A 26,938-nucleotide genomic window follows, 5' to 3' on the forward strand; every position below is an offset into this window, starting at 1 on the left:
TTAAGTGTAAAAATAGACCTTGACGTTTTATTTATGTATCTTCACATTGAAAGGTGAACATTTCTTCCTGTGTGTAAGGCAGTTTAGTTTTCAAGGCACAGTTTATTCTTTCAGCTAAACCATGACAATAAATTTATCTCAAACAGAAAAAATATTATATAAAAAATGATACAACATATTTAAGTATTTGAATTGGGGAAATAACATTTCTTCCTCAATAAATGGCTGCCTATGTCTTTTAAAAAGTGGCACCACACAACAGACAACATCCTATCAACCAAGCAATCTTGGTGTAATTTATAACTTATCGAAAGATACTCTATACTCTAGTCATGTAATAAACCCCTGATCGTCATATTATACAACAGCTTTAAACCTTGAATTTCCAAGTGATTTTGTTTAAGAAAATATATTTTGTACTTAACCTGTACAAAAATGTTAAAATAAACAACATTATATATGAATAACAAAGGCATATTACCAACTAGCTGAAACATGGCAACATGGAGTTTAAATATCTATAAAAGCCAAATACAGTGTAATGCTAAAAAATAAATGTTGTAACATTAATACAGCATTGGCACTATCCAATCACCATCAAACAGTAGGCCTGGGGGCGTTCTTTAGGACATCTCCTGCAACCCAACACGGTTGCCAAATCAAGCTCCGACATCGACAGGACTTATGTTGTGTAGATTTCATAAGCAATGTTTTGGACTTTTTAATTGCAGTTGATCTAACAAGGCCCTCATGGGAGTTACGCTGAATGCATGAACCAAACAGACGTTCATATATTCAACCACTGCTACGTAGTTATCGGACATGTTCCGTCGTACATCAGGGACTATTTAGAAGAATGGCCAAACCGTAGAACAACATGAACGCAGATATGGTGAGGTGAGAGGCTGTTTGAGTCAAGCCTGGCTACATGGCCTCCTGCTTGGTGATGGTGGTCTGAGGGATGGAGGTAGGCTGCTTAGGCACGGTGGCGATGACCCCCTGGGCCATCTTGTAGTGCTCTGAGCTGGAGGTGGGGGACGGGATGGGGGTCTCAGGAGTGGCTGCAGAACGGGGAACAGAAGAGTGTTAGGCCCAATCCCCTTCCCCTTCCCCTTCCCCTTCCCCCTACCCCTTCCCCTTCCCCTTCCCCTCCCCCTTCCCCTTCCCCTTTCCCCTACCCCTTGTTTTGAAGGGGGAAGGGGAAGGGGTAAGGGGTAGAAATGGGATTTGGCCTTAAAGTGAGCGGTCAGCGCAGAGCTCAGGAGAGCATATCTGTCTCTCCCTACGGGTACCCTTTCTTTAAAGCTACCACTTTTCAGACTATGAATAATAAGCACTTTCTGTGAAATTTCTGAGGGCATTAGAATGGTTAAGCGAAAAATAACAGAAGCTTTCTTTGACAAAATAAGCCTGATTAGTCTCCATGAAGAACTTAGAAAAGGATTATTCTGCCAAGCCTGTTAGTCCTTCCAGCAGCTAGATTGATCTGCACAGGAAGTGGGTTGCCAATGAGGAAAAATATGAATAAATGCGATGCTGTTTGGCTCACGGCGTCACTAGTCCTATACCTGTAACCCCGCGCGTGTCTAATCCACCCATTCACCTTTATACTCCTCGGATTCAACGCTGTGACTTTATCTTACTCTGTTCCTGTGTGTTAGCCCTTACAGATTTGACCGTTGTGTAGGGGTGAGGGGCCGTTGGAGACGATCACATTGCTGCTGAGGTGCTCCTGGACCAGGTGGGGGTGCAGAGAGTGAGGTGCATGAGGGGCCTCGTTAGCAGAACCTGGAAAACACATGCAGACACACTGAGTCATACATAGAGCTATACTACCGTAACAAACCCCAGGACAGATTGAGATGCACTCTCAGCTTGTGTCTGCGTATTTATTACAAATGGGGGTGGAGTCATCTCGTCTCAGAGGTAGGGTGGGGACATCGGGGTTCAAAGCCAGGCCTGGAACCCTTTTGAATGGAACTGACCCCCTCCGGCCCCGTCCCTCGCAGGCGTCCCCTAGACCCACACACGTCCCCTCACCTCCCAGCAGCATCTCCTGCAGCAGGTTGTCAATCTTGGCCATGCCGAAGAGCTTGACGAACTGGATCTGCTCGATCATCTGCCAGGTGATGCTCTGCAGCGTGGGCAGCAGCAGCAGCAGCTCCCCGAAGCGGCCCCGCGAGTCGTACTGCCGGTCGTTGATGTAGTCCTCCAGGCTCACCTGCACCTGGTAGCGCATGCGCTTGATCTTCACCGGGTCACTCAGACCCTTGGCGTCTGGCACAGGAAGGGGAAGGGCGTGGGTCACATTCATGTTCCAATTGAGGACATTTCAACCGGCAAAAGGTCTTGACAGTATCGTTGTTTAAAAAATAAAGAGCTATATTAAAGAAGCACGGCTGTGACTTGTATAGTATATTCTTCTAGATTTGGTAGAGGGGAACACAGTGTTATCTGGGTGATCTGGACCCCTCGATTGCTGCTCATACCTGGGTCAAAGAAGACGATGGCTTTCAAGCAAGCGTACTCGTTGTCGTCGATCTGGAGCTCCTGGAAGGGCAGCACCAGCTCGTCCAGGATCCTCACGGCCACCCGGCTCACCTCCAGCTCAGGGCAGTTCCTGGGGATGATGTGGTCGTTCCCTGAGGAGAGGGCGTCCCGTTTTCAACCCATAAAGCGATGTGTCGGGCCGACAACCGACCAGGGATTTCATCCCATGGTGGATAATGTGTTTGAATGGTAAGCGGTTCTTATTACCCAATAACAGGAGATCTTTGAAGAGCATGGACCTTTTGGCCGCCCCCAGCAGAAGGTGCTCCCCAGCATGTGCGCGTAGCAGCGCCACCTGGGAGGGACAACAAACTAAATGTGAAACAATGCAATTGTCTCCTTTGTATCAGCTGGCTTCTACCTTAAATCCCACATCAATTTCTTTACAATAAAAGTCTTGTCTTAGGCCCGTCTAAGGAAATTGTCCGATGCGGCCTGGTTACTCTGTCAAACTAACAACGACAAAGAAATGAACATACATCAGCCAATCAGTTACCAAGCCTTGTCCATTCGCTGTGTTAATGATTCCAGAGCGTGGATGTGACTTTACAACCAGCTCATCATATTCTAACCTGGAATGAATACATTAACTCTCAGGATGGCAGAGGACTGCTCTGTGTATATAATGATAGAGAACACAGGCACCACCACACACCGTTCCTCCACCATGGCTCACTGGGCCCTGCCGTCGTGGTGGAAGGCTGATATAGAAACTGATATGTATGCATACATGTACATTCATTGACTTATTTTGCACCAATCTCAGGATGACTATAGGCCCACCTGGTCATCCAGGGGAAGGTCGCAGAAGGCTGGGATGTATTTGGCCCACTCCACCAGCACCAGCAGCTGCTGCTTCATAGACTCACACACATCCGTGATGGCGGCCATCTTCTTGGTCCTGATGTCTCCGTTTAGTATGGGCCCCGGGGAGGTGATCTGAGCAGTGATTTAGGACAACATCAGAACCAGGAGGCAGTGTTACCCCCAGCTCCTGGTACGGTGCGGGGGTAAGGGTGAGGGTCCTGGCCTGGTCCGAGCCTCACCTGTCTGGACAGAACATCAGCCTGGATCAGGGCGTTGATGGAGGGTAAACTGCTGTCCTCGTAGCTGGACCTCCGGGTGCTGATTCTGTCTCTTTCATTCTGTACAGCTGAGAACACACATGCACAGACACACACACACATTTCATTTAATATTTAAAACAATGAAGCATGTAGCATTTAGCACGCCGCATGCTAAGTCACGTGAAGGAAAAAACAAGGCTTCCAAGGCTGTCCTGTTTATCAGTATAGGGCTATTATGGCTTAGAGATGTTTGCTCAGCATAAACCGCTCATAGTCTCCAGCGCTTCACCGACTGAACATTAACAAGATCTCTGCTCTGGTGGCTATTGCGACACACTCACAACTCGCTTCAATTTAACATCAATGTCCTCAATCTACCTTCTTTCTTCATGCCAGCTCTGAAGCACTTCTTGAGCCGACAGTATCTGCACTGATTCCGCTTGTCTTTGTCCACGATGCATTGTCTGTTGAACCTGGGACCCCAGAAAGACAAGGATTAAAGACAAGTGCAAAGATATGTGTGCACATGCATGTGTGTCGTGTGTGTCTGTCCGTGTCTGTGTGTGTGCATGCTGTGTGAGTGGGTGTGTTTGTGTGTATATGTTTCGGTCTGTCTGTGTGTGTGAATGCATTCAAGTATGCGTGCATGTCTGCGTGGGTGTGTGTATGCATGTTTGTTTATGTGTGTGCATGCATGGATGTGTGTGTGAGTATGTGTGTGTGTTCGTGTGTGCGTGTGTGTGTGTGTGCGTGCGTGCGTGCTCGGGTGTTTGGGGGAAAGGGAAGTGTGTGTCGGGATAGTTTGGGCACCAGTGAGTCAACTACCCGTGTCCTCAATATTTAATCATTAAAATACTTTAAAAATAAGATCAGTCATCCCTTGGGGCAGCATGGGCGCTGATAGGTGAGGATGGTGCTGGTGCTGATAGTGATGGTGCTGGTGCTGATAGTGATGGTGGTAGTGGTGGTGGTGGTGATAGGGGTGGTTGTGGTGGTGGTGATAGTGGTGGTGGTGGTGGTGGTGGTGAAGCCTCTCGCTCTCACCTGCAGGAGTACATGTGGTTCTTCCGAACGCTGCGCCTGAAGAAGCCCTTGCAGCCGTCACAGCTGGAGGCCCCGTAGTGCTTCCCCGTGGCCCGGTCCCCACAGATGGCACACAGGCTGCCCGCCACAAGATGGCCGCCCGCACTCATGGTTCCACTCTCAGCGGGGGAGGAGTCTGACACACAGAGGGACAGCAAGACGGGGAGAGAGACATGGAGAGAGAGAGAGAGAGAGAGAGAGAGAGAGAGAGAGAGAGAAAGAGAGAGAGAGAGAGAGAGAGAGAGAGAGAGAGAGAGAGAGAGAGAGAGAGAGAGAGAGAGAGAGAGAGAGAGAGAGAGAGAGAGAGAGAGAGAGAGAGAGAGACAGACAGACAGACAGACAGACAGACAGACAGACAGAGAGAGATTTCTTCATGAAATAGTATATTAAAGGTGGAACATGAATAATCCAACTCATCATTTATAATGTGATTGTAGCCTCATTATTCAAAGGACACTTCAGAGGTGCTACTGGCCTTGGTGAAACAGCAGGCAGAAGGACTGAAGCCTGATCAAAATCTATACGGTGTCTGAGTGGCTCAGACAGTCAACACTGAGTGCTTGATCATATCTGAGAGGACAATTACTCTGGATCGTCTTCCCACCCTCATGGTCACAACATTTGATCAATCAATCAGTATGATCAAATGATCAAATGATCAGACAATAAATCATGCCTCTACAAGGCTTTCGAACTGTTGAATGCAAATTAAGTTATTCAGGATTACACTACAACCTTACCAACATACTACAGGAAACAGGAAAATATCTAATAACTAAAAATAAACGAGATATGTAGCTTGATAGATATCTTGCCCACCCCCCCACCCTTTTCATTCTAGCTGGGAGCTGTTTCATTTTTGCATCAGGATCATTAGCAGAAGTCATGGGACAATGAGTCCCAGCGTCATACTGACTCCTCTCTTACAGATTCATTACTGACATCACTTACACCAGCTAGGGAGACTCACTGACAGGACTCTGAGAACCAGCCGTTTGTAACAAGAGAGCCATGCTTCACCAGAGAACCAATGTATATCCACTATCAGACAAGGATCTGGTCCAAACATGACCCAGACCGGTCACGTCAAGTCCAGAAGTCTCAACAATGAACCGCAATCCACCTGTGATCCAGACTTCTTCTGAAGGGCTACTCCAGTATGGAGTTGTAAGTCAACATCTGTTGATGCCAAGAGTCGAGACATTATCATCAAGTGATGAAGTCAACTGACAGCAGGAGTGAGTGGACAAATGCCCCTGTTTATCGTCCCCATGTGGAGGACCTTCACCAGTGTGGAAACCCCGCCTGGGACCAAAGTTTTCCCCTGGACTCAAAAGTCTCAAAGTTCAACGGGATGAGCAGTAGCCGCACACATGTGACTCACCAGCGCCCATGGCCAGCACCTGCATGTTCTCAAACTCCAGCGTGGTGTAGGCTGGGTCCAGGGCCTCGCTGTAGTCTGCCATGTCCATAGCTGCTGCTGCTCCGTTCTGGACGGACGAGATGCTTCTACTAACTCTGCTACCTCCACCACTGCTACCCTGAGCGATGTGGGCTAAGACAAGACTTGACCAAGAAGCCCATGTGCCCCATCCACTAAAGACAACCCCCCCTCCCGGCACCACCAACCCAACCACCCCCTCGCCCCCCCATTAAACACCCCCTCCTCCCTCCTTGGGCCTGGGCCACGCCCCCTTTAAAGGTGGATATTTGATGGGGGGGTGGGAGTTTACTCCTCCCCCTCCTCCTCCTCCCCCCCTGAGTCTGGTTGATTTTTAACCAGACTCTCAGTGATGAATCAACTTTTTTGAGTGAGAGATAACACAACATTGATATCCTTCTTCACCTTCTTCAGTGCATGTATTATCTATTTCTCTCTCCCTTTCTCACCACATCGGAGTTCCACCAGTAAAAACCAGTTGGTGTTTTGATAGGAAACAGTGTTCTTCTGTGTGTTTTTGTGTGTGTGTGTTCCTCGTTGAGCAAGGTATAGCTTACCTACTGTTGCTTTCACTGAGACCCAGTAGACCTACTTCCTTTGGGCCTAATATGTACCCGCTAAATCTCAGTTAAGACTGACATAATTAAGCATTGAAATAATTCTCCCTGAAGCAAACCGATGCCTTTGTGTATCAATAATTAATTGCTGAAATGCAGTCACGTGATGCTTGCCCCGACCCAATCCCCAGAAAGGGCACTTTCAGACATTTGAAGCCTTTTTATCACAGCTGTTTGAACTGCTTCATGATGGACATTTAATAGGCTGTTAGCCTTTGGTATAGAAAGAAACATTGTGATATATTGTGTGGAGCAGTTGGATTCTCTAGAATGCACCTCACAGAGCACACAACGTTTGCTCTGTGAGTTGCACAAGATTGCAATACGTTTCTCAATCTCGCATATCCCCTGGGTCAAATCAGAACATATTTACTTTTTGTTTGGTAACTTACAGTTAAGCACAGAAACCGATGTTCTTATCTTACACATTCGTCTATCTGACAAAGCGTTGTCTACAAACATCTCCCGGGCACTCCGAGCGGTTTAACAACAAGTATTATAAACATGATGGGATTCAAGTCAAGTTTGAGTTTTGAAAAGGAAGCAGAAAGTGTTGTTGCGCTCGGTGCCTCCTGTGCGTAGGAACAGAAACATGGCAAACAGCAGCGGCTGTTTGAAGAGGGGAAAGTTGCAGCACACAGTGATAGGTCAACGCTCCGAGGTTCATGCAGACCTCAGGAGCCCTAGACCCCGCGGACCCCGCCAGTCTGACCTCAGCGGCCAGCGGACCAGCAGGCATTAGCACGGCGCGCCTAACCCCACCACGGGGGCTTTGGTGGGACACAACTATCTGCCACTTTCCTCTTTTCTACAATGATAAAATAAAATAAAAATGTATCGATAGTAATCAGAGTACAAAGGTGAATGGTATAAAACAGCTTGTTCAATTGGAGGTATATGTAATCAGATCATTTGTTATTAGGATGTCTTGGAACAAGGAAATCTTTGAACCTTCTTCATAATTGAAGTTTACAAAATGTATAAATCAATCAAACAGTGAGGCTTTTGACCCACTGTTAAATGCTGTTGGTTTAAGGTTGTAAAACATTGAAACTGAGTGCATGCCATCACTGCAACAAGTCAGCACAGAGGTGGCTGATAGCGCGTCTTTACACTGCATTGGGGAAGCTCCTCAACAATATCTATGTTTGTTCAAGAAGCTTGTTCATTATCCAAACCACCTACCAAGCAGTCTGTGTGTGTGTGTGTGTGTGTGTGTGTGTGTGTGTGTGTGTGTGTGTGTGTGTGTGTGTGTGTGTGTGTGTGTGTGTGTGTGTGGCTGTGTGTGTGTGTGTGTGTGTGTGTGTGTGTGTGTGTGTGTGTGTGTGTGTGTGGCTGTGTGTGTGTGTGTGTGTGTGTGTGTGTGTGTGTGTGTGTGTGTGTGTGTGTGTGTGTGTGTGTGTGTGTTTGTGTGTGTGTGTGTGTGTGTGTGTGTGTGTGTGTGTAGGGAGATGTAGGGGAATCTGTGCTGAGGGTTGGAATGAGTCACCAAGAGCAAATCTTATCTTACCCGTCATTAAAATTATTTTATCACTGCTCCCATCTTACATTTCTGTGAACTTCCCAAGGAACAGCCATATACAGGACAATAAACCATAATCTGGAAGGTTATGGCTTTCCTTAATCACACACGGTGACAAAGTGTTCTGATGCATTTGGATTACACATGCTACTCTACCAACTCACAGGGGCTTATTCTATCAGAGCTCAACCACCTCTGCTAGCAGACCCACACCAAGCCATGTGTGCAAACTACCAAACTTTACTGATATTAAAAGATTGCAGGCACTAAAGTGCTGTTGATGACTGTCCAACTACAACTGTCCAAAAAACAATCCTGGAGTTGTGTGTTTGAGAGGGGATCCGGCCCGAGCAGGACTCGTCAGCAGGACCCTGTTGCCCTGATGAAACGTGTGGGAAGTCGTCTTATAATCAGTCACCCAAACTCCTGCCCCGAGGGCTAAAGTCAGAACCACTGAGAACTGATGTAACACTTGTGATTCCCCTTTGAAACTTCAAACTAGCGTTTGTGAACAAAGTCTATCTTGTGAATAGGAATCTCCGACCGCTGACCAAACTCCATCTGAGCCTAGTTGTACCTTCTCCTCAACGGCTGCATTTCACTCCCAAAGTCTGATCCCAAAGGCCAGCAGCGTTAAGGTAACTGAAATGACCAGATGCTAGACCCAGTAGCCTACTGGCGGTGGGCTGGTGGGAGAATCCCTGACCCCCTGGATGAGGATACTACCGGACCTTAATGTGACTTAGCAGCGTGCCTCCGCAACGGGACAAAAAGTGAGTGTTGATCAAATAGATACAATCGTTTTTTAATGATGGTGATGATTGGTGTTACAGAAGGACGAATGGAAAAGCGGTGCGGAAAGCCTTGCGCTCCGCTCTCCAGCGCTAAACAAAATGATATTATGTGACTTTAGTGTCATAGGAAAGACCTTGTCAACAGATTGCTATCTGCTGTCACGCAGCTTATGCAAGCCCTGCCCGAGCCAGCCAGGTAATTCTCCCTCGCTCCTCTAGCCATGTAATATCTCATTCTCCCCTTAGTCCTCTAGCCAGGTAATGTCCCATTCTCCCCCGCTCCTATGTCCCTGCCTTAGCCATCCATCGTCAGCCATTGTTCATATGGATTGGCTTGGATACGATTAACTACATTTCAATGAGCTTTTTGTTCAATTGTTTTCTATTTTTTTCAAGTGATGTTTTAAGTGGGAGAGGCTGTTCATATATAGTAAAGAGTTAACATCAACAGGATCATTCAATCAAGAGTGATGTGATCAACGGCCCACTAAGGCCTACAATGCTTTATTTGAATTAATTCATTGATGAAATTAGCTCATTTCAGATCAAAAGCTGCTCTCGTTTATTAGGCTCATATATCATTGTCAAATTCGATTTTTGGAAATTTAGGCCAACACAAAAAAAAACAGTTTTTTATCAGTTTCCCTGTCACAGAACCCATATAATCAAACATGGCACAGCAGTTGAAATAGTTTACTTTTGATCTGACATTTCTCGGATTGGCCTACGGGTATAAAGTATTGCATAGCATGTATATGTTTCACAAACATTACCAAGGCTATTTGAAATACATGTGAAAGGCTACATGGACGTGAAATGAACCAACTGAAAAAAACGATGTCGCGGAGAACAAATAGGTAAACAGTTGCATCAATAAACACGATGCGCAACGTGAATCAATCACAGAGCATGATAAGCTCAGCAATCATTAACCCCTGTTGTGCTGAGAAGTCACTTCGTCTGCCAACCCTATCCCTTCAGTCAGCAGCATCGCTGACAGCCGCCTTATCTGCCTGATTCCCTCCGAGGCCTGCCTCGTCACCAGCCAATCGATACACGCTTATCCTCCACACTGTGATTGACACAGGCCAGTGTTGAGAAAGCCCCCTTGACAGGCCAGCTACATTAGAGAAGGCTTTCTAGGTGATGATCGGCTACTTGTCACATGATTGTCGTTGTGAGTGTGTAAGTGATGTCAGCTCAACACTTTAACAATATCAAAGTATCAGGTCAACCTCCTCTCATCAGGACGCCTGCTTGAAATGGTGTTATCCCCCTGGCCCTGGTGGCTGTGGTTAGATACAACACAGCATTTACCATGACTATATATATTATACTATAGATTCTTCCTGTAATTTGCACAACATTTTTGCACCAGAATCAACCGTGGCTGGTACCACTTAACACTTTACACAAACAATTTACACTTTACATCATTACATATTATTACTTATGACCACTGTTTTAGTTGCAGTTGTTTAGTAGTCTTATTATCTCCCTTATTATCATAATATTTTATTGTATTGTTATTATTTATTATTGTGATCTATACTGCTACTTATTTTTACATCTTTTTTTAATTATCTTTATTTACTTGATCTTGTATTGATGCTGCCATGTGGCTGTTGAGGAACCAAGCCTACGAATTTGACCCTTGTGTACTGAGATGTAATAAAAGTGATTCTGATTCTGAACAATGAGGAAGACCTCACTGAACCAGACTATCTGGGAACCACTGCCTCCCTGTGGAGAGTTCACCTCATGATGTTTCTCCGCCCGGGGGAATGGCTCTCCTTTGGCTTTCCTTTGGTACCAACAGCATTCGTTTCTCCCCCAGCAACAAGTCTAACATTACAACTCAATAATTGGGTTTAAAAACATTGATTTATAGATCGTAGTATGGTAGAAGTAATGAGACATTTTTCCATTCCTGAGAAAAGCACCAGTTTCTACAAATACCGAAATTGTTTGAACAATTCCATCTTGCTGTGACTGTAAACTCCACCGCTAACAAAGCATAATGACAACGTAAAGCGAGGTGCCCTGCTAGCCAGCACCTCCACCACCTGGTCTGTTTACCTTGGACGTTCAGCGCTCCATCATGCTCTCCATACATCCCTGTGAGAGCGGGAGCCGTCTCTACAGGGCCCTGAGCCCAGCCCGGGAAGCAGGCGTGAACCGGGCTGCACCGAGGAGGCTCCGGGAGGCAGAGAGGCGACTCAGGCTGGCGGCTGCAGGGCTCCGTGTGCGGCTCCCCTGGGCCCCGCGGCGGGTGGCTGGGGGAGATCAGCCTCTAATGCCGTCACAATGAGATTTAATCGGAGCCCGGACGGCTGGATTAATAGTGTCGAGGGAACACTGTGTGTGTGTGTGTGTGTGTGTGTGTGTGTGTGTGTGTGTGTGTGTGTGTGTGTGTGTGTGTGTGTGTGTGTGTGTGTGTGTGTGTGTGTGTGTGCAATAGCCAACCTCTTATTTTACTTAGTTAATTAGAGACGGAAAGGCATGGGCTAGATATCTCCAATATAGGCCTAATCTACTATCCTTCATTACACCGAATGGTTGGTTTGTAGTGCTTTTCCTTTGTACTTTCAAGCAGAAATTGTAAAAATCCTTTTCTAAAATGTATCTTTTCAATAGACTGAAGACCCAACTTTTCATTATACTGACCTCACTAAATCATAATGAATCTTAACTCTCTATCTCTTTCAGCTATTGACACATGTGTTTTTTTTTTAATATATTTTGATATATATATATATATATATATATATATATATATATATATATATATATATATATATAGAGAGAGAGATATATATATAGAGATATAGATATATATAAATATATAGAGAGATATAGATATAGATACATAGATATATAACTGCTCAATTGGTTGCAAAATGATCTATTGTAACATGATTATGTAATTAAAAGTTATATGGCTTCCAAAAACATTACGTATACTGAAATGAGACATGCCCGGCCGCATGGTTTATCTGTCCACTAGAGGACACCCTAGAACTCCTTAGTTCCCAATGTATTGATACTTTACTTTTTACATTATTAGTTTACAGTGTGTGAGTGTGTATTTAAGTCCCCTAGATCCCTCAAATCCATTTTGTTCCCTTCGGCCTACATCTTATCCCCTTATCCTGTTTTCATCCAAAGTTTTGGTTATTCCGATTTTGTTAAGTAAATATTGCATATTTTGACATAAGACAATTACCGAAACCACAATTATCCCATCCACTGCATATAATAGACAGATTCAAGATTTCTTTAATTCAGCTACAGCAAGCTAAATAAATTTTAGTCTAAGGAAACAACGTAGCTCTAGGGAATGACGGTTAACCATTTATCACGATTCCATATTCCAGCATATATAGGCCTACTAGGTGAAAGAACCCGGGTGTCCGGGGTGCAGATTCTTAAAGGTCTGTGACTCGTTGAATCTGTGCCAGCCATACACACTGAGCCTGTAATGTGTGGTTATAGCTCACTGTTGAAGAATCACTCTCAAGTCGTCCAGTTCTTTGGGCAAACACACGGGTTGCTCAGGGGCTGTCAAATGGCTTTTGTTGTGTTTACATTCACCAACTGACCTGCAAAGGCACAGGACAGGCCATCTTTTGTACATGCTGGGGCCGTTGGGCAACTAATCATCTGTTACTTGATGTTATGTTGTACATGTCTACCTGTATTCCCATTACTATTAAAACACATACTGTACAAACAGCGATATATTGTTTCACCTTCTTCTGACAAATGTACTTATTGTAAGGTGCTTTCGAAAAAGTATCTGCTAAATGCCCTAAATGTCAATGTAAAAACTGAGAAAGAATCCAATTAATTAGTTAATTTTCCATTATTTTAACGGAGTAGTCGTCGTAGGAAAACCCTAGTGAAGAGAAGTGTACGACCTGAGCTCTGATGCAGGAGCAGACCCATCATTAGCTTAACGAGGGACCCCTGCGCTTGTCCTACCACGACACCTCTGTGAAAGAGTCTATTATAATCATACAATATTCATAACAGCCCAGGGCGTTCTCATCTTTAATAACAGGCTTAGGGTTAGGATTAAAAAAAAGGTCATAATTATCCCCTATAAGCAGTGGATGGTTTGTTTCCACATGGAAGGGCCACATAAGTTGATCTCGACCACACAGACCAGCGCTAGCTTAGGGAATACAGCTAGTAAGGAAAGCATAGGCTACACCAATGATTTGGCTTTGGATGATCCATCTATTTGGATCATCCAAATAGTTCATTTTTCTTCATAAAAAATGCACGTGAGCCTCTAAGCAGAATGGTAAGGGTATTACTGTGGTGGTGGTGGGTGGTTCTCATGCGGCTGCTACACACAAAAAAAGACTACTTGGTATCTATAAGATTAAGCAACGGCTGCATGAATTCTCTCTCAATCAAGGTTACTCACACATTACAGAATTTATTTAACACAGCAGAGAGCCCCCCCTGGGACAGCCATTGGATTAGTTTGTCATCATCAATCTGAGCACAACCAGAACTCCTTCAAATCTTAGATGGATTCGACAGCTGCCGCCCCTAAAGTGAAAATGGGTGATGTTAAACATAATCCAGCTTCCTATTTACAAATCACAAGGTAGCCATTTTGTGCTTTCATGGTACTATTGCCATACCAGCTGTTGCAGTTTTCTGCTGTCCAGAAAAGGTAGTAACGGGAATATCTGAAGAACTGAAATGGCCGTTTGTTTGTTTTTATTTACGCTATATAACGAGTGTGAAAGTCAGCTCCTTGGTAGCCAGTTGCTTTTCACAAAACCCAATTTAGAACTAGATGAGATTAATTCCACGATAACAACTGTTAGGTAGGAATGACATTCAGACTGAGTGATGGGGGCCACCTGTTTAATACTGTAGCCTGATATCCACCCATGAATAATTTCACTACTAAGACATAACTATTATACAGTTCATCAACGGATTAAATACGACACTCAACAACCGATATGAATATGTCTTGTGTTGGAAGAAATGAATACCCAAAGAATGGGCTCTTATAGGTGTATTGAGCCAGATGAAAAGAGGCAGCATGTCCATCACTGACAGAGGACAATGAAGATCACTATCAGTCAATATTAACAATGTGTCTATGGACAGCCTTCCACCCTGGAATTGATCCCATTCCAGAGAGCCGTGCTGAGGTCTCTTGAGTTTCCCTTTCATTGTCCAGCAGCTTTTAGAAAACAAGGAATAGGAAAGGAAAAGTCTACAGCCACAGAACACACAGCCTAGCATTGCCCTGGGTAACCCTCGCTCCCCTAAACATAATTTTCCTAAAATGCTGTGAAGAACACACAGAGACGGTATCTTTTTAGACACTGCTACATGGCTACAGAGTGTACAGTGAGCAGGAGTGGGAACCAGGACATCTGTTTGATTGTCAGAGTGGCAGCCTGCTGCATCAGAGGCACACAGAACCCGATGCGCTCATTACTCCATACTGAGCCCAAGTCAACAACCTGCTAAGATTAGCCGTTGTCATCGCTTCACCCTTTACCTTCCCCCTATAAGCATAAAGTCTTTCCCTAGGCCCAGACATTTGTCAGCATCCTCTAATATTCAGCCCTTTATGAAAAACGTCATCAAATACTCATTGCATCAGGGTCACCAGACTCCTGTTCTTGCCTTGAACGTTGTAAATCTACAGATAGTGCAGGACACACCTTCATGAATTGCAGCCATAACAGTAGCCTTGATGCTACAGTAAAAGCCTACTCCAGATATCGAACCAGAAATGCTGCTGGGGAATGGTGCCAATGTCCTGTCAAAGCCAGGGGCACAGGGGCACAGCTGCTGAAGAGCACTCATACACACTTTAAAACCAACACAATTGAAACACAAGCAGGCGTCGGACCTGATCTCTCTCCGGCCAAAGCGGTTGCAGCAGCCAAAGCGCGCTGTGTACTCACCGAATGGAAGCCTGACACGCAGAGGCACCTGTGTGTTCACGTTGACCATGCTGCCTTTTCCTTCTCCTTCCGCTCCTCACCTCCGTCTCAAAGCATCTGAGGTACTCTTCTAGAGTTCCTTCTGCGTTGGTACAGCCAAGGTGTGAAGTATGGAAGTTAGTGCAGGCTGCTGCAGTGTGAGGAGGGTGTTGGTGCAAGGTAAGGCCGCCGGTGCTACTCTTATCTTATTGATTCTCCTAATCTGGGCAAATGTGGGTGGAGAGGTTAACCAGTAACCAGCCTCGTATGGCCGCCAATCTATATGGCAGCTGTAACCATGGCAACAAGATGAAACTCAAATAGACGCAAAGTTATTATGAGTTTTTATCTAGCTCCTCGCCCCCCCCACACACACCTTCATCATCAGACTATTTTTCAGAATGTAGGATTAGCAAATGAATACGCGGGCAAAAAATGTTTACTTGTTTATACAAAAGAAGGGAAAGGCAGAAGGCTGAGTGGAGAGAGAGAGAGAGAGAGAGAGAGAGAGAGAGAGAGAGAGAGAGAGAGAGAGAGAGAGAGAGAGAGAGAGAGAAAGAGAGAGAGAGAGAGAGAGAGAGAGAGAGAGAGAGAGAGAGAGAGAGAGAGAGAGAGAGCGGGAGAGAAAGAGAGAGAGAGCGCGAGAGAGAGAGAGCGTGAGAGAGAGAGAGGTGTGGCACACACATAGTGGCTGCAGACATGTGTACTGCTACCTGAACTGGTAGCCATGGACATCACTTCCTGACTTCGTGACTCAACCGAGATAGTTAACCGAACAACCCAATGAATGACCTCCCATCCTTTAAAACAAGCGGAAAGGCACATGCACTCATTGGCATTACAGCTGCCAGCCTGCCATGGCCTCTTGGATCTGAGCTCCTGATTCCTCGGCCTACCGTTTGGTTTGAGCAAGGAGTGACTGTTCAGCGAAAACTCCAGCCAAACACTTGGTGTTCCTTCCAGAGCACAGAGAGACGAATATGTCAGTACAGAATACTTCCACTCAAAAGAGAGCCCCCCCACCCTGTAGCCTCCCACCTGCAGGGTGGGAGGCTACAGGGTGGGGGGCTACAGGGTGGGAGCCCCCCTACAGGGTGGTATTACACACTACTCTGGTCTTATGTAATAGACCATGAACTGCTCATATTGAATCTGAATGAGGGCCAGTCACTGTTGTCGCTGACTGGCCCTCACACTGCTAGCATGGTCAACTGGTCCTCCATTCACATGTAATCTTTCATACAGAACATTAACATTACACACAGTCAATCTGTCCTCTTGCCCTACTGAAAAGACACCACACCAGTGTATGACATTCCCCCCCCTGCCGAGAGGTGCTTTCTGGGATTATGAAGAGTTACATTTGTGAAATGGGTTCAAATCTCATCACAACATTTTGCTTACGTTCAATTGTCCACGTGGCTTCCAGCTGAGATGACCAATGGTTCTCTCTACAGCCCAAGACCCTTCCAGAAGGTTGGATGTGGTACAAATAGAGATAAATGAATTGCCTTGTGTGTCTGTAGTTCAACCTGTTGCTTGGGAGAATGTCATTGGCCTGACCAGACCAGACCACACTAAACTGCTCCATGACAGCAACAAAGGTACAAAGAGCCGTGTGGGATTGCAGAAGTAGTAGGACGTAGAAGTAGTTTGCTGTTTTAAGAATATTAGAAATGTGGATATGATGCTATTCCAATATATATTTCAAAGCATAGGCTTTGACAATTTGAGGCTAAACCTTAAAGCTACGGTTCAGCCAAAATAATAGATGAGTACATCACTGGGAATTACATTGCACATCAAATATATATATATATTATTTTTCATCATGAAATATCTATTGCTTTATGTCCGTGCAGCTTCTGCAATTCATATCTGTGGGGTCCCAAACTCTGAGGCTGGTATGAATCGGGATGTGCACCAGGGAGACAATGGGAATCAGGGCAGTATGGATGCTAATACTTTGTGGGTAATTCGTTTGGTTGTGAGAGAGAGATGCGAGAGAAACCAGGTAACCAATTTTTTAAATTAGAGTAAGTCATATATCAAATATGGCAAAAAGGGTACTTATATGAATGTCATGTCAATTTGGAGGTGTATTTGCCATCCCAGTAAAAGGTAGAACTTGGCTCACCTGAACAGCTTTTCATAAATTAAACAATAATAGGCTTGTGAGCGATCAACGGAATGAGACGTGACTTTGGCAGCTCCTGCAACATCTACATTTTTTTTACTTTGGGCACTTTTTTAACCTTTTTGTGTGAGGTTTATTTTCCCAGCACATACATTTCAACTTATTGCCTACCAAAATGCCTCCTAAGCCGAAACCCGGGAGCAATTTACCTCCACAACCCCAACGGCCTGCCGCGAACATCCCCGCCACATAGTGGCCTTGCACGCCCTGACAGTGAGCCCTCCCCCGCCTCTGGTTTTAAGGAAGAGCTGCTCCGCTCTCTACGTAGCGAGATGGATGCTATTTTCAAGACAGAGCTTCATGAATACAGTTAAATTCAGGACTTTCAGATAAAGAGGAAGCAAAATGGAATGGTTAAGTTGAGAATAATACATAGGTGACACATGCATGACACAACAACTAACAGAAACATCGAAATTAATAACAAGACATGTGAATGACACATGTCCTAGCTCACTATAAAAGGTTGAAAAGGTTGCGAAAATATCTATCATCCTTTAACCTGCAACACCTACACTCAGATGTATACTCATTATTGCATGCGAGTGGTTTGAAAAAATAAAAATAAACATTCGGAGTATGGAAATTATTCTAAAGAGGTCTACTGTAGCCAGGCTTACTCCAACGAACAAAGAAAGCCGGCTTGGTGGCGGATTATAACCCCCTCGGTTTTACACAGGCAAGACAGTGAAATTGCAGGGTGTGACAAGCCGCGACCGTACCGGCTTGGCAGTGTAAAAAAACCTTCTCACTGATGCACAGGATCAGAAAGGTGGAAAGAAATTCTGTGTAGATAAATATTACACTTTTTAATGATTTAATAAACGTCAGTTGGTAGGTGCCCTGCATGCCTTATGACCTCAGTCCAATAGGAGAGGGGTTCCCAACCTTTTTTGGTCAAAGGACCCCTGATAGATCAATGATTCCAAGATGGTGGCGCATCATCAATGCAGCGGCTTCTCTAGCTCTCAGTGAGAAGCATAGATATTGTAACACCGAACTTATAGCGCTTAAGAAGGTAGCAGCTTCACTTTCACTTACACCTAAACTAAAGTTGTAACTTGGGAGACTGCGACTACTAAGGACAAAAGCATGGAAATAAAGATTGCACGGGTGCAGAGGCAAGAGAAAGTGGTGTTCGAGGAGGCAGAATTGGGGCAAGAGGGCAGGACCGATAGCTAACATGAAAGCCCGGAGCACGCAGACCACCTATTCCTTCCCTCTTTCTGTCAAATGTTCGCGCACTGGACAATAAGATGGACCTGTTGCGACTGCGTCTGGGCCTGGAGGAATTAAGGTGTTTTGGTGCTGGTGGAAACATCGCTAAAGGATAACATGCCGGACTCTAATTTCCAGCCTGATGAGAGGATTTTCTTCCATTCAGACAGAAACAATCTCTCAGGGAAAACGAAAGGGGGGGGAATTGGCATCTACTTACACAAAGGTTGGTGCACAAATTGTTCAGTAGTTGGCACTGCTCTCTGCTCAGGACTGTTTTGAAAGCACAAACTGGCAGATGTTTAAAGAGGCAGGCAGCAACGTTAAAGGATGATGTGAACCTCGAAGAATACACTACATCAGTCCTGGCATACATTAATAAGTGTATGGATGACGTCACCATCAGGAAAACAATCAAGATCACTCCTAACCAAAAACCCTTGCTGAATGCCGAGGTGCGTTCGCTTCTGAGAGCGTGAGACGCTGCGTTCAGGTCTGGGGACTCAGGGACGCACGCCGAAGCCTGACAACCGGCAAAAAGACAGCAAAATCGGACTATGCTTTAAAGATACAAAAGAAAAAAGCATTTCATCACTAATGACCCCCTAGCATGTGGAAGGGCATAAAGTGTGTTACCAATTACAGCAAGAAGAATGCACAATGCCCCACCGACCCCTCCTTGCCTGATGCTCTGAAACACTTTTATGCCCGTTTCAAGGCCTCCAAATAATCCCCTTCCACCAAGCTTCCATCCTCGCCAGGGGACTAAACACTGAGTGTATCAGAGGGGGAGGTTGTACTGCTACAGAAAATAAATCCACGCAAAGCAGCTGGACCCGACGGTATTCCAGGTCATGTCCTAAAGGACTGTGCAGGCCAACTCTCAGGGGTCATGTGTGACATCTTTAACACCTCCCTGGCACAGGCCACTGTACACATATGTCTTAAGACATCCACCATCATTCCGGTACCAAAAGCCAAGACAGTCACCCGTCTCAATGACTATAGACCTGTTGCTCTCACCCCCCAATCATTATGAAAACATCTGGTGGCAATGTGAAATATCAAGAACACCATTAACATCACATCCGACTGTCACCAGTATGCTTACAGGCAGAACCGTTTGACTGCTGATGTAGTTTCAGCCGTTATCCACAAAGCCTTCACACATCTGGAGACCAGCAATTCATATGTGAGACTGCTTTTTCCGGATTTTAGTTCTGCTATTAACACAATCATTCCACAGACACTGGTCATGAACCACCTCCAGAACGCAAGCTTGTCTACCTTGTGTCTCTGTTAGAATAAACCACGTGCTGAATATTTTCCACTCCCCAAATCATACCTCTGAGACGACCATACCACAAAAGATCGAATTAGTTTTTCATCGCCACCCAGCACATGGACTGTTTACCCTCCTTCCCTCAGGCAGGAGGTTGCGTAGCATCCGGGCAAAAAAAACAGGCTGAAGAACACCTTTTACCTGGATGCTCTAAGACTGTTGAACTGCTAAACACCTTCTGATTACGCACCTTTTAACTTCAACATACATATTTGTATAAGATACAAATATGTTGTATCTTAGTATGTCTTTATTTATATTAATAGCTTATTTTTAATAAAACCAATTCTAGGGTATAGGTAGCCCACTGAGAGCTGGATTTACTGGACTTTGTTTACCATGTATAGGCCTACATGTTAAAGAACAATTAAAGCATCCTTGATTCTTCATCATATTCATAAAAATTTGGAGGACCGGTAGTCAATTTGAATGCCTTTATTTTATTTTAAACAAAGGATGTGGCTGTTTTTCAAGATGGTCTATTTTTCACATTCACAACAATTAAATCAACAGCAATGAAATGCTTGAGTCAGAGGCTCCCTTCAACAAGGCATTAATATAAAAACTTCAATTTATTAGAGAAACACAAGAATAATCCCCTAAGAATTCAATAAACACAAAAGTAGTGCAAATCACAGTGCATGTACAGTGCTTAATTGACAGTGGTTTAGTTGCATATTGATCGATTGTGTGTCAATTTGTTGGAGGAAATAACATGACTCTTATAGCCTTAATAATAAAATAGGTAACAACATTTTTTTTCCTGGAAATATTTCACGGCCCTGATGTTGCTAACGGGTCCACGGACCGGGAGTTGGGAATCGCTGCATAGGATACAGCAGGATGCGATTCCCCCCTCAGCAGTAGGGGGCGCTCATCATGTCTACCTGGTTCTCAGCCTTCAGAGAACTGGAGAACAAGACCCTGTGACGTGTGAGCCGGTGAACCCCGTCAACATGGCGGCCTGCTTGGACGTCATTGTGGAAAAGTTGGTGTCACTTTGGAGGATATCGGCGGTGCGACAAAACATCCATTGGTTCTTCCTGGTTGTTTCGATCCTGGGCTCTGTTCTCAAAGAGTTCCAGCTCGTTCCTCCCTCGTATTTCAGCGGGCCCAAAACCTTCCTGAACGTGTGAGTAGAGGAGCTGTGATGCTAACAAGCTAAGCTTACTGTTGAACCAAATGTCATTCATCTTATCCTAGTGTTTGGATCGGTAGTGCAAATATGAAATAGTGACTCTTTGTTGCTAAAATTAGTATTCGATGACGGCATGATTTAGTGCCGCACAAACCCATCTGCTGTAGGACTATGTAGTATGGTAGAGAGAAATTCGGACTATACAGACTATCTATTTGCACTAGAATCAACCGTGGTTGGTACCAATACCACTGGAATTTCTCGTTGTGATCAATGCTGCTACTTATTTTTACACATTCATATTTTTACTTATCTTTATTTACTTATATTGTATTTTTGCTGCTATGTGGCTGTTGAGGAAGAAAGCCTAAGAACTTTACTCTTGTGTACTTGTACAATAAGACGTAATAAAAGGGATTCTGGTTCTGATGAAGTGGTACTCAGGGGGAGCCTTGTGTCCTCAGGTACCTGGTGAAGGTAGGCTGGGGATGGACTCTGCTGCTGCTGACGCCCTTCCTGCTGCTCTCCAACTCTGCCCTGAACCGGGATGTGGCCTTTCTGCTCCGACGGGTGCTCTCACTGGTCACAGCGACGGCCTGTTGGTTTGTCTGCACTGAGACATTCCTCTACATAGAAAATGTCACCGGCTCGTGTTTTGCCACGGCTGCCCTGGACGTCAGCCACACAGACCTCATGTCAAAGACCTCCTGTGTGAGGGCCGGCCTTCACTGGCACGGCTTCGACGTCTCGGGACACTCCTTCCTGCTCCTCTACTCCTCTCTCTTCATCATGGAGGAGACGGCACCCATGGCTCACCTGAAGACAGCCAGTCTGTCCACCCTACCCAGAGTAGTCGTCCAGCTGTTGTACATCGCCCTGAACGTACTCGTAGTGGTTTGGATATTCATGTTTGTGTGTACCTCTGTGTACTTCCACGACCCGTCTCAGAAGTTGGTGGGGAGCCTCTGTGCCATACTGGCCTGGCATGGGACTTATAGGGTGTGGTATCTTAGGCCATGGTCCCCTGGTCTCCCCCCGCTCCGCCAGTTCAAACCACAGAAACAACGAGCCTAGTCCTCCTGGTTGACCAGTCCTCCTGGTTGACCAGGCTTACTCGTGGACCAGGCTTACTGGTTGACCAGGCTGTGTAAAGTGTTGTGTAGGTGAAGGCCACAGTCCTGCAGCCCCTGTGGTGGTCAGCACTGTTCCTAAAAGGACCATTTTAGAATAATGCCAAGAAAATTCATTAATATGCAATAATCTTTATTTGTATTTTGCTTATAAAGGTGTGTGTAAGGCAGATGAAATAGTCCTAGTAGGCTAGTATATATATATATATATATCTTTTTTTTTTTTTTGAAAGATCTGACTTTAAACAGGTAATTGAGAAGCAGGACTATGCTTCTTATAAACCCTTCATGCTTGGACATTAAGCTCCTATCACTATTTTGTTCAATGGTTAAATTAACTTTTGGTCTTCTTGCTGTTTTGTTGTACAAAACCTGTGTTCAAACTCAAGTGTTTTATTTTTCAAGATCAGCACTAATTTTTATTTATTTCTTAGCAAACATGGTATGTGTCATGTAATAAGCCTAGCCGATACGAAATACAAGATGCAACAAACTAAACTAGCTCATTCAGTTTGGTCCTATTCAAGCCTGCCATACATTCGCCTGTTCCTAAGGAATAGACCATTACGCTTTGTAGTGGGCATGTTTATGGATGAAATAATGACATTACTAAATGGGGTCTGGTGGTCGGAGGTTCTTTCTTGTTTCATTTCATGACACATATTTTTCCACAAAATGATGGTAGTTGCATTTGAGAGATCTGCAATACCCAAACAATCCAAAGCGGTCAAGCTTAAGCATGTGATGAGTCACGTCTCATTAAAGTAAATAAAGATATCAGATTACATTTTCATCATTTAATTTTGGTTTTTGATGGCAACTGAAAATGTTAAGGCTCATGAACAAAACATCATAAAAAGCACCATAAATTAATCCATATTTATAAATATAAAAAAATAAAAGTAAAAGATAAAAAAATACTATTGTGAGATAGAATGGCCAAAAGTAACACCACATTTTTTGTATATGTGATCCATGAAACAGACGTCCAATCCTTAGGCAAGCTGATTTAAGAAGCACTAAACATCTCCCACCTAACCTACCATCATAAAGAACAAACTGCTCACAATTAAAGGCTGGTTATGTATTGAAATATTCTGTTTCTGTCATTTCTGTAAAGGTCCTTTTGAAGACTAAGTATATTTGGCTGTTCCCAAAGCCAAGATTATGGAAGGCATGGTAAAAATGGGACAAAAATCCTGGATCATTTGGGGTGATACATGGAAGGTTGCGTCCAATCGGGCTTGTGAGCCTATTTAAAGGAGTCGTATTATACTACATGGATAGATGAGCAACATTTACTTTAGTCCATTGGGTTGGTTGGTAGACTGATCTATCCAGCACAGATCTAGGTGGACACGCCCACTAGTGATGTCATATGGGGCAGATTTTCGAAACAGCTTGTAAGGCTATCACACTCACACCTGGTGGTATAATATGTCTCCTTTAAGATTTTTTTACACCATATTTCCCTATCATTTCTTACATGCATATCAAATTATGTCTATAAAATATTGTTCTAAAACATGTGTCGTTTGTGGTTATACATTGTGTTATACATTGACGATTATACCAAGCATTTGTTGTGGTAAAATCTCTAGTCCTGTATGACCTGAAAAAAAAACACCTGTCTTTAAGAGGGGCTTTGATTAACCTTTTGATAAACCCAAGGGGACATTGGGGTGATCAAGGGGGGTCATGGTGAAACTTTTAGAATTGAGTGTTCTTACATTACATGAAGTTTGAGTTGACTTCTCCCTCTTAAACCACACCATGTACACGGTGTCTCCCTCCCAGGTGGCTGTGTACTGTAGCTTCGTGTTTGTAGCCATGAGAGCAGCTTGTTGGGAGCTCAGTTGTTGTTTTCAAGTCTCCAGTCATAAGAGGTCAGGTTCCTGAACAGGAGTCTTCATGAATCAATGTAAAACCATTCCGAAATAATCAAGAACCCAAATATTGTTTCATAACTGGAGATCTGATAGCTTTCGTAAAGCAAGTCAAAGTCCCTGCATCAATGAAGTGCTGATCCAATAAGCTGGCTCCCACCAGGCGGGGGGCGTCGGGAAGCGTTTATCATCTTTTAGTCATTTTAACCCTCGGACAAATCTTATTTTCTTCAATGCTCATAACAATGTACAGATCATTTCTAGATGAAACAGGCAAAATAAAAATGAAACGATGCTATTACAACCTTATGATTTGAACCCCATGCCCTCGCCCTCGGTGACCGCTGCCTCCCTGCTGACCGGGCCGGGCCTAAACCAGCCCCCCCCAGCGGCCCGTCGCTGCCCCTGGGCCATGGGTGTCAATGTGCTCCTTCAAAGGAAAGGGGACCTCTGATGGGGGGTGCGTGTGTGTGTGGGGGGGTTGTTTGAATTGTCGGCGGTGTACAAAGTGTGAATGACTCAGTCCGTTAGCTCCACTGGCAGTTTCTGGCAAGGCTTTTAGAAGCTTTTCAACATGGAGGTCTCCTGGCATTAGACCTGTTGAATCTCAACAAGGTAGAGGATTACTAGTGGCCTACCGGGCCTATAGGGTGTGCACAAATAAGCAGTCACTATGGTCGAAGAGTATAGTGGCATGCTACGGTCAAATCAAACCAGTCATCAATCTTAGTTTGATCTGTGATTAAACCCCGTTATATTTTGTTTGAGCTTTCTTATGTATTAAGATCATGAAGTTTATCATTTGAGTATAACTGGACATAATGGCATGCCTCCATCAAGCTATAAGAGGCCTCATCCGTCGTCAGCCATGAGACCGCTAGGTCGCCAGAAATATACGGAGGCCACGGCGCTGGAACCTGCAAAATGTGCTGTGGTTGATTCCTTCTTGTGGAATGTTCTTTATATTCTTAGTTCCCCCAGATACGTAATAGTGTTCTCTATATAGATTCATAGGTTTCCTGCAGTCGTGAAACCTTACAGAAAAAGTTGAAACATCACACAAATACACAGACGTTAAAACACAAGAAGAGGGCATTCACTACATATATTTCTTTTTTAAAAACCAATAGGCAAAGTAGCCCATCCCTCCGAGGGAGCCCATGAGGAAGGAGGCCCCGAAGAAAGATGGCGGCTTCTTCTTCACCATGCGGAAGGCGTTGGGCAGCACGGCAGACAGCAGCGTGCTGTGGATGTCTCCCAGCACCTTGCGGAACGCATAGCGTTTCTGCACGCGCAAAAAATAGGACTGGAGGTTTGCCCGGCTGCCGTCCTCCCAGTATTTTTTCGAAAGTCCCAAGAACTTGAGCCTGTGCAACAAGGCTCCCAGGCAAATATCTGCTAGCGTAAATTCAGGTCCACATAGCCACAACTCACACTTCTCCCCTGAGAAGAGACGAAAACAAGTGGGGGTGAGTATACAAAACATAAAAAAATATATATTCATTTATTTGACAGTTATTCATGCATGTTGGTATTTTTCAAAAAGTACAGATATAACAAATGCTGGATCGAGATGAAGATTGTAATTTGAAAATATGTATTTCATACCTTGATACTCCAGGTTCCTCTTCTCCAGTTCAGCTTCCACTTGATCTAGAACCATGATCAACTCTCCCAGAATTTTCTTCAGGTTATTCACATTATCGTGGTCCAAGATTTTGGCCTGTCAGGATAATACAGTAAACTAACCGTTAAGAACAACTCTGATAAGCATTCCTGTAATGAGGAGCCTCAAACATATTAACCGTAGGTTAATATGTCCCTGGTACATATTAACCTACATCGGTACGTATGAACCTACATATACCTACATCTGTATTGACCTACATCTATCTACGTTGGTACGTATAAACCTACATCTACACATATTAACCTACATCAACCTGCACTGGTACGTATCAACCTACATCTACCTACATCTGTATTAACCTACATCAACCTACATCGGTGCGTATTAACCTACACCTACCTACATCTGTTTTAACCTACATCTACCTACATCGGTAAGTATTAACCTACATCTACCTACATCGGTACGTATTAACCTACATCGACCTACACCTGTTTTAACAAACCTCTACCTACATTTGGTACGTATTAACCTACATCAATATGTATTAACCTACATCGGTACGTATTTACCTACATCGGTACATATTAACCTATATTAATACGTATTGACCTACATCGATACGTATTTACCTACATCGGTACGTATTAACCTACATCAATACGTATTAACCTACATCGATACGTATCAACTTACATCAATACGTAACTACGTAACTACATCGATATGTATTAACCTACATCGGTACGTATTAACCGACCTCTACCTACATCGGTACGTATTAACCTACATCGGTACGTATTAACCTACCTCTACCTACGTCTGTATTGAACTAGCAACCTTCCGGTTACCAGTCAACCCGCAGTGCCTCCTGAGCTAAGCCAACCCCATCGCCTACATCCGTAGGTATTAACCTACGGATGTAGGTAGATGAATTGGTAGGCATTAACGTACATCCGTGTCAGTCCTCACCATGAGCTTCTTCTGCTTGGAGAGGTATGGTTCTGTCAGCTGAGGTTCTTCGTGGTCCAATTTCATCAGCTCAGACGCAGCGTTTGCCAGGTGTCCTGACAAACACACGCACACACACACACACACACACACACACACACACACACACACACACACACGCATGCACGCACACAGACACACACAGACACACACACACACACACACACACACACACACACACACACACACACACACACACACACACACACACACACAATACCAACATGAACACGCATTGTCGGATGCATGGAGAATCATATAAGTGTTCTGACAATGCCTAAGAAATAATCAAAATCAAAAATTTTACAGATATCAATCTGTTTCAGAGGCACTTATTATATGC

General features: G+C 44.4%; 3 protein-coding genes across 5 annotated transcripts in view; 1 reads left to right on the forward strand and 2 right to left on the reverse strand.

The window, feature by feature from the left end:
* hnf4a (hepatocyte nuclear factor 4, alpha) lies at positions 1-15,089 on the reverse strand. 3 transcript variants are annotated; one of them, XM_030367563.1, is made up of 10 exons: positions 15,026-15,089; positions 4,662-4,836; positions 3,996-4,090; positions 3,597-3,703; positions 3,334-3,489; positions 2,758-2,845; positions 2,490-2,642; positions 2,041-2,277; positions 1,669-1,788; positions 1-1,061 (listed from the first exon to the last, which is right to left on the reverse strand). In XM_030367563.1, exons 1-10 carry the CDS (start codon positions 15,072-15,074, stop codon positions 925-927), a joined length of 1,317 nt encoding a protein of 438 aa, XP_030223423.1. In that variant the 5' UTR covers positions 15,075-15,089; the 3' UTR covers positions 1-924. The 3 variants fall into 3 exon arrangements, with proteins under 3 accessions (XP_030223423.1, XP_030223415.1, XP_030223405.1); XM_030367555.1 differs by lacking the exon at positions 15,026-15,089 and adding an exon at positions 6,085-6,304; XM_030367545.1 differs by lacking the exon at positions 15,026-15,089 and adding an exon at positions 5,652-5,983.
* Positions 8,794-23,161, forward strand: fitm2 (fat storage inducing transmembrane protein 2). Its single transcript, XM_030367590.1, has 3 exons — positions 8,794-9,053; positions 20,699-20,932; positions 21,403-23,161. The coding sequence occupies exons 2-3, from the start codon at positions 20,757-20,759 to the stop codon at positions 22,010-22,012; spliced, it is 786 nt and encodes a 261-aa protein (XP_030223450.1). The 5' UTR covers positions 8,794-9,053; positions 20,699-20,756; the 3' UTR covers positions 22,013-23,161.
* The window catches only part of gdap1l1 (ganglioside induced differentiation associated protein 1-like 1), a 12,387-nt gene continuing 8,033 nt past the window's right edge, over positions 22,585-26,938 (reverse strand). Inside the window, exons 4-6 of the mRNA XM_030367578.1 lie at positions 26,557-26,651; positions 25,563-25,677; positions 22,585-25,397 (exon numbers count right to left, since the gene is read on the reverse strand). Coding sequence (XP_030223438.1) covers positions 25,054-25,397; positions 25,563-25,677; positions 26,557-26,651 — 554 coding nt within the window. The 3' untranslated portion in view covers positions 22,585-25,053. The remainder of the gene's footprint in view (positions 25,398-25,562; positions 25,678-26,556; positions 26,652-26,938) is intronic.

The sequence above is a fragment of the Gadus morhua genome, chromosome 1 (assembly GCF_902167405.1).
Source record: "Gadus morhua chromosome 1, gadMor3.0, whole genome shotgun sequence".
In the NCBI taxonomy this organism is placed as follows: domain Eukaryota; kingdom Metazoa; phylum Chordata; class Actinopteri; order Gadiformes; family Gadidae; genus Gadus; species Gadus morhua.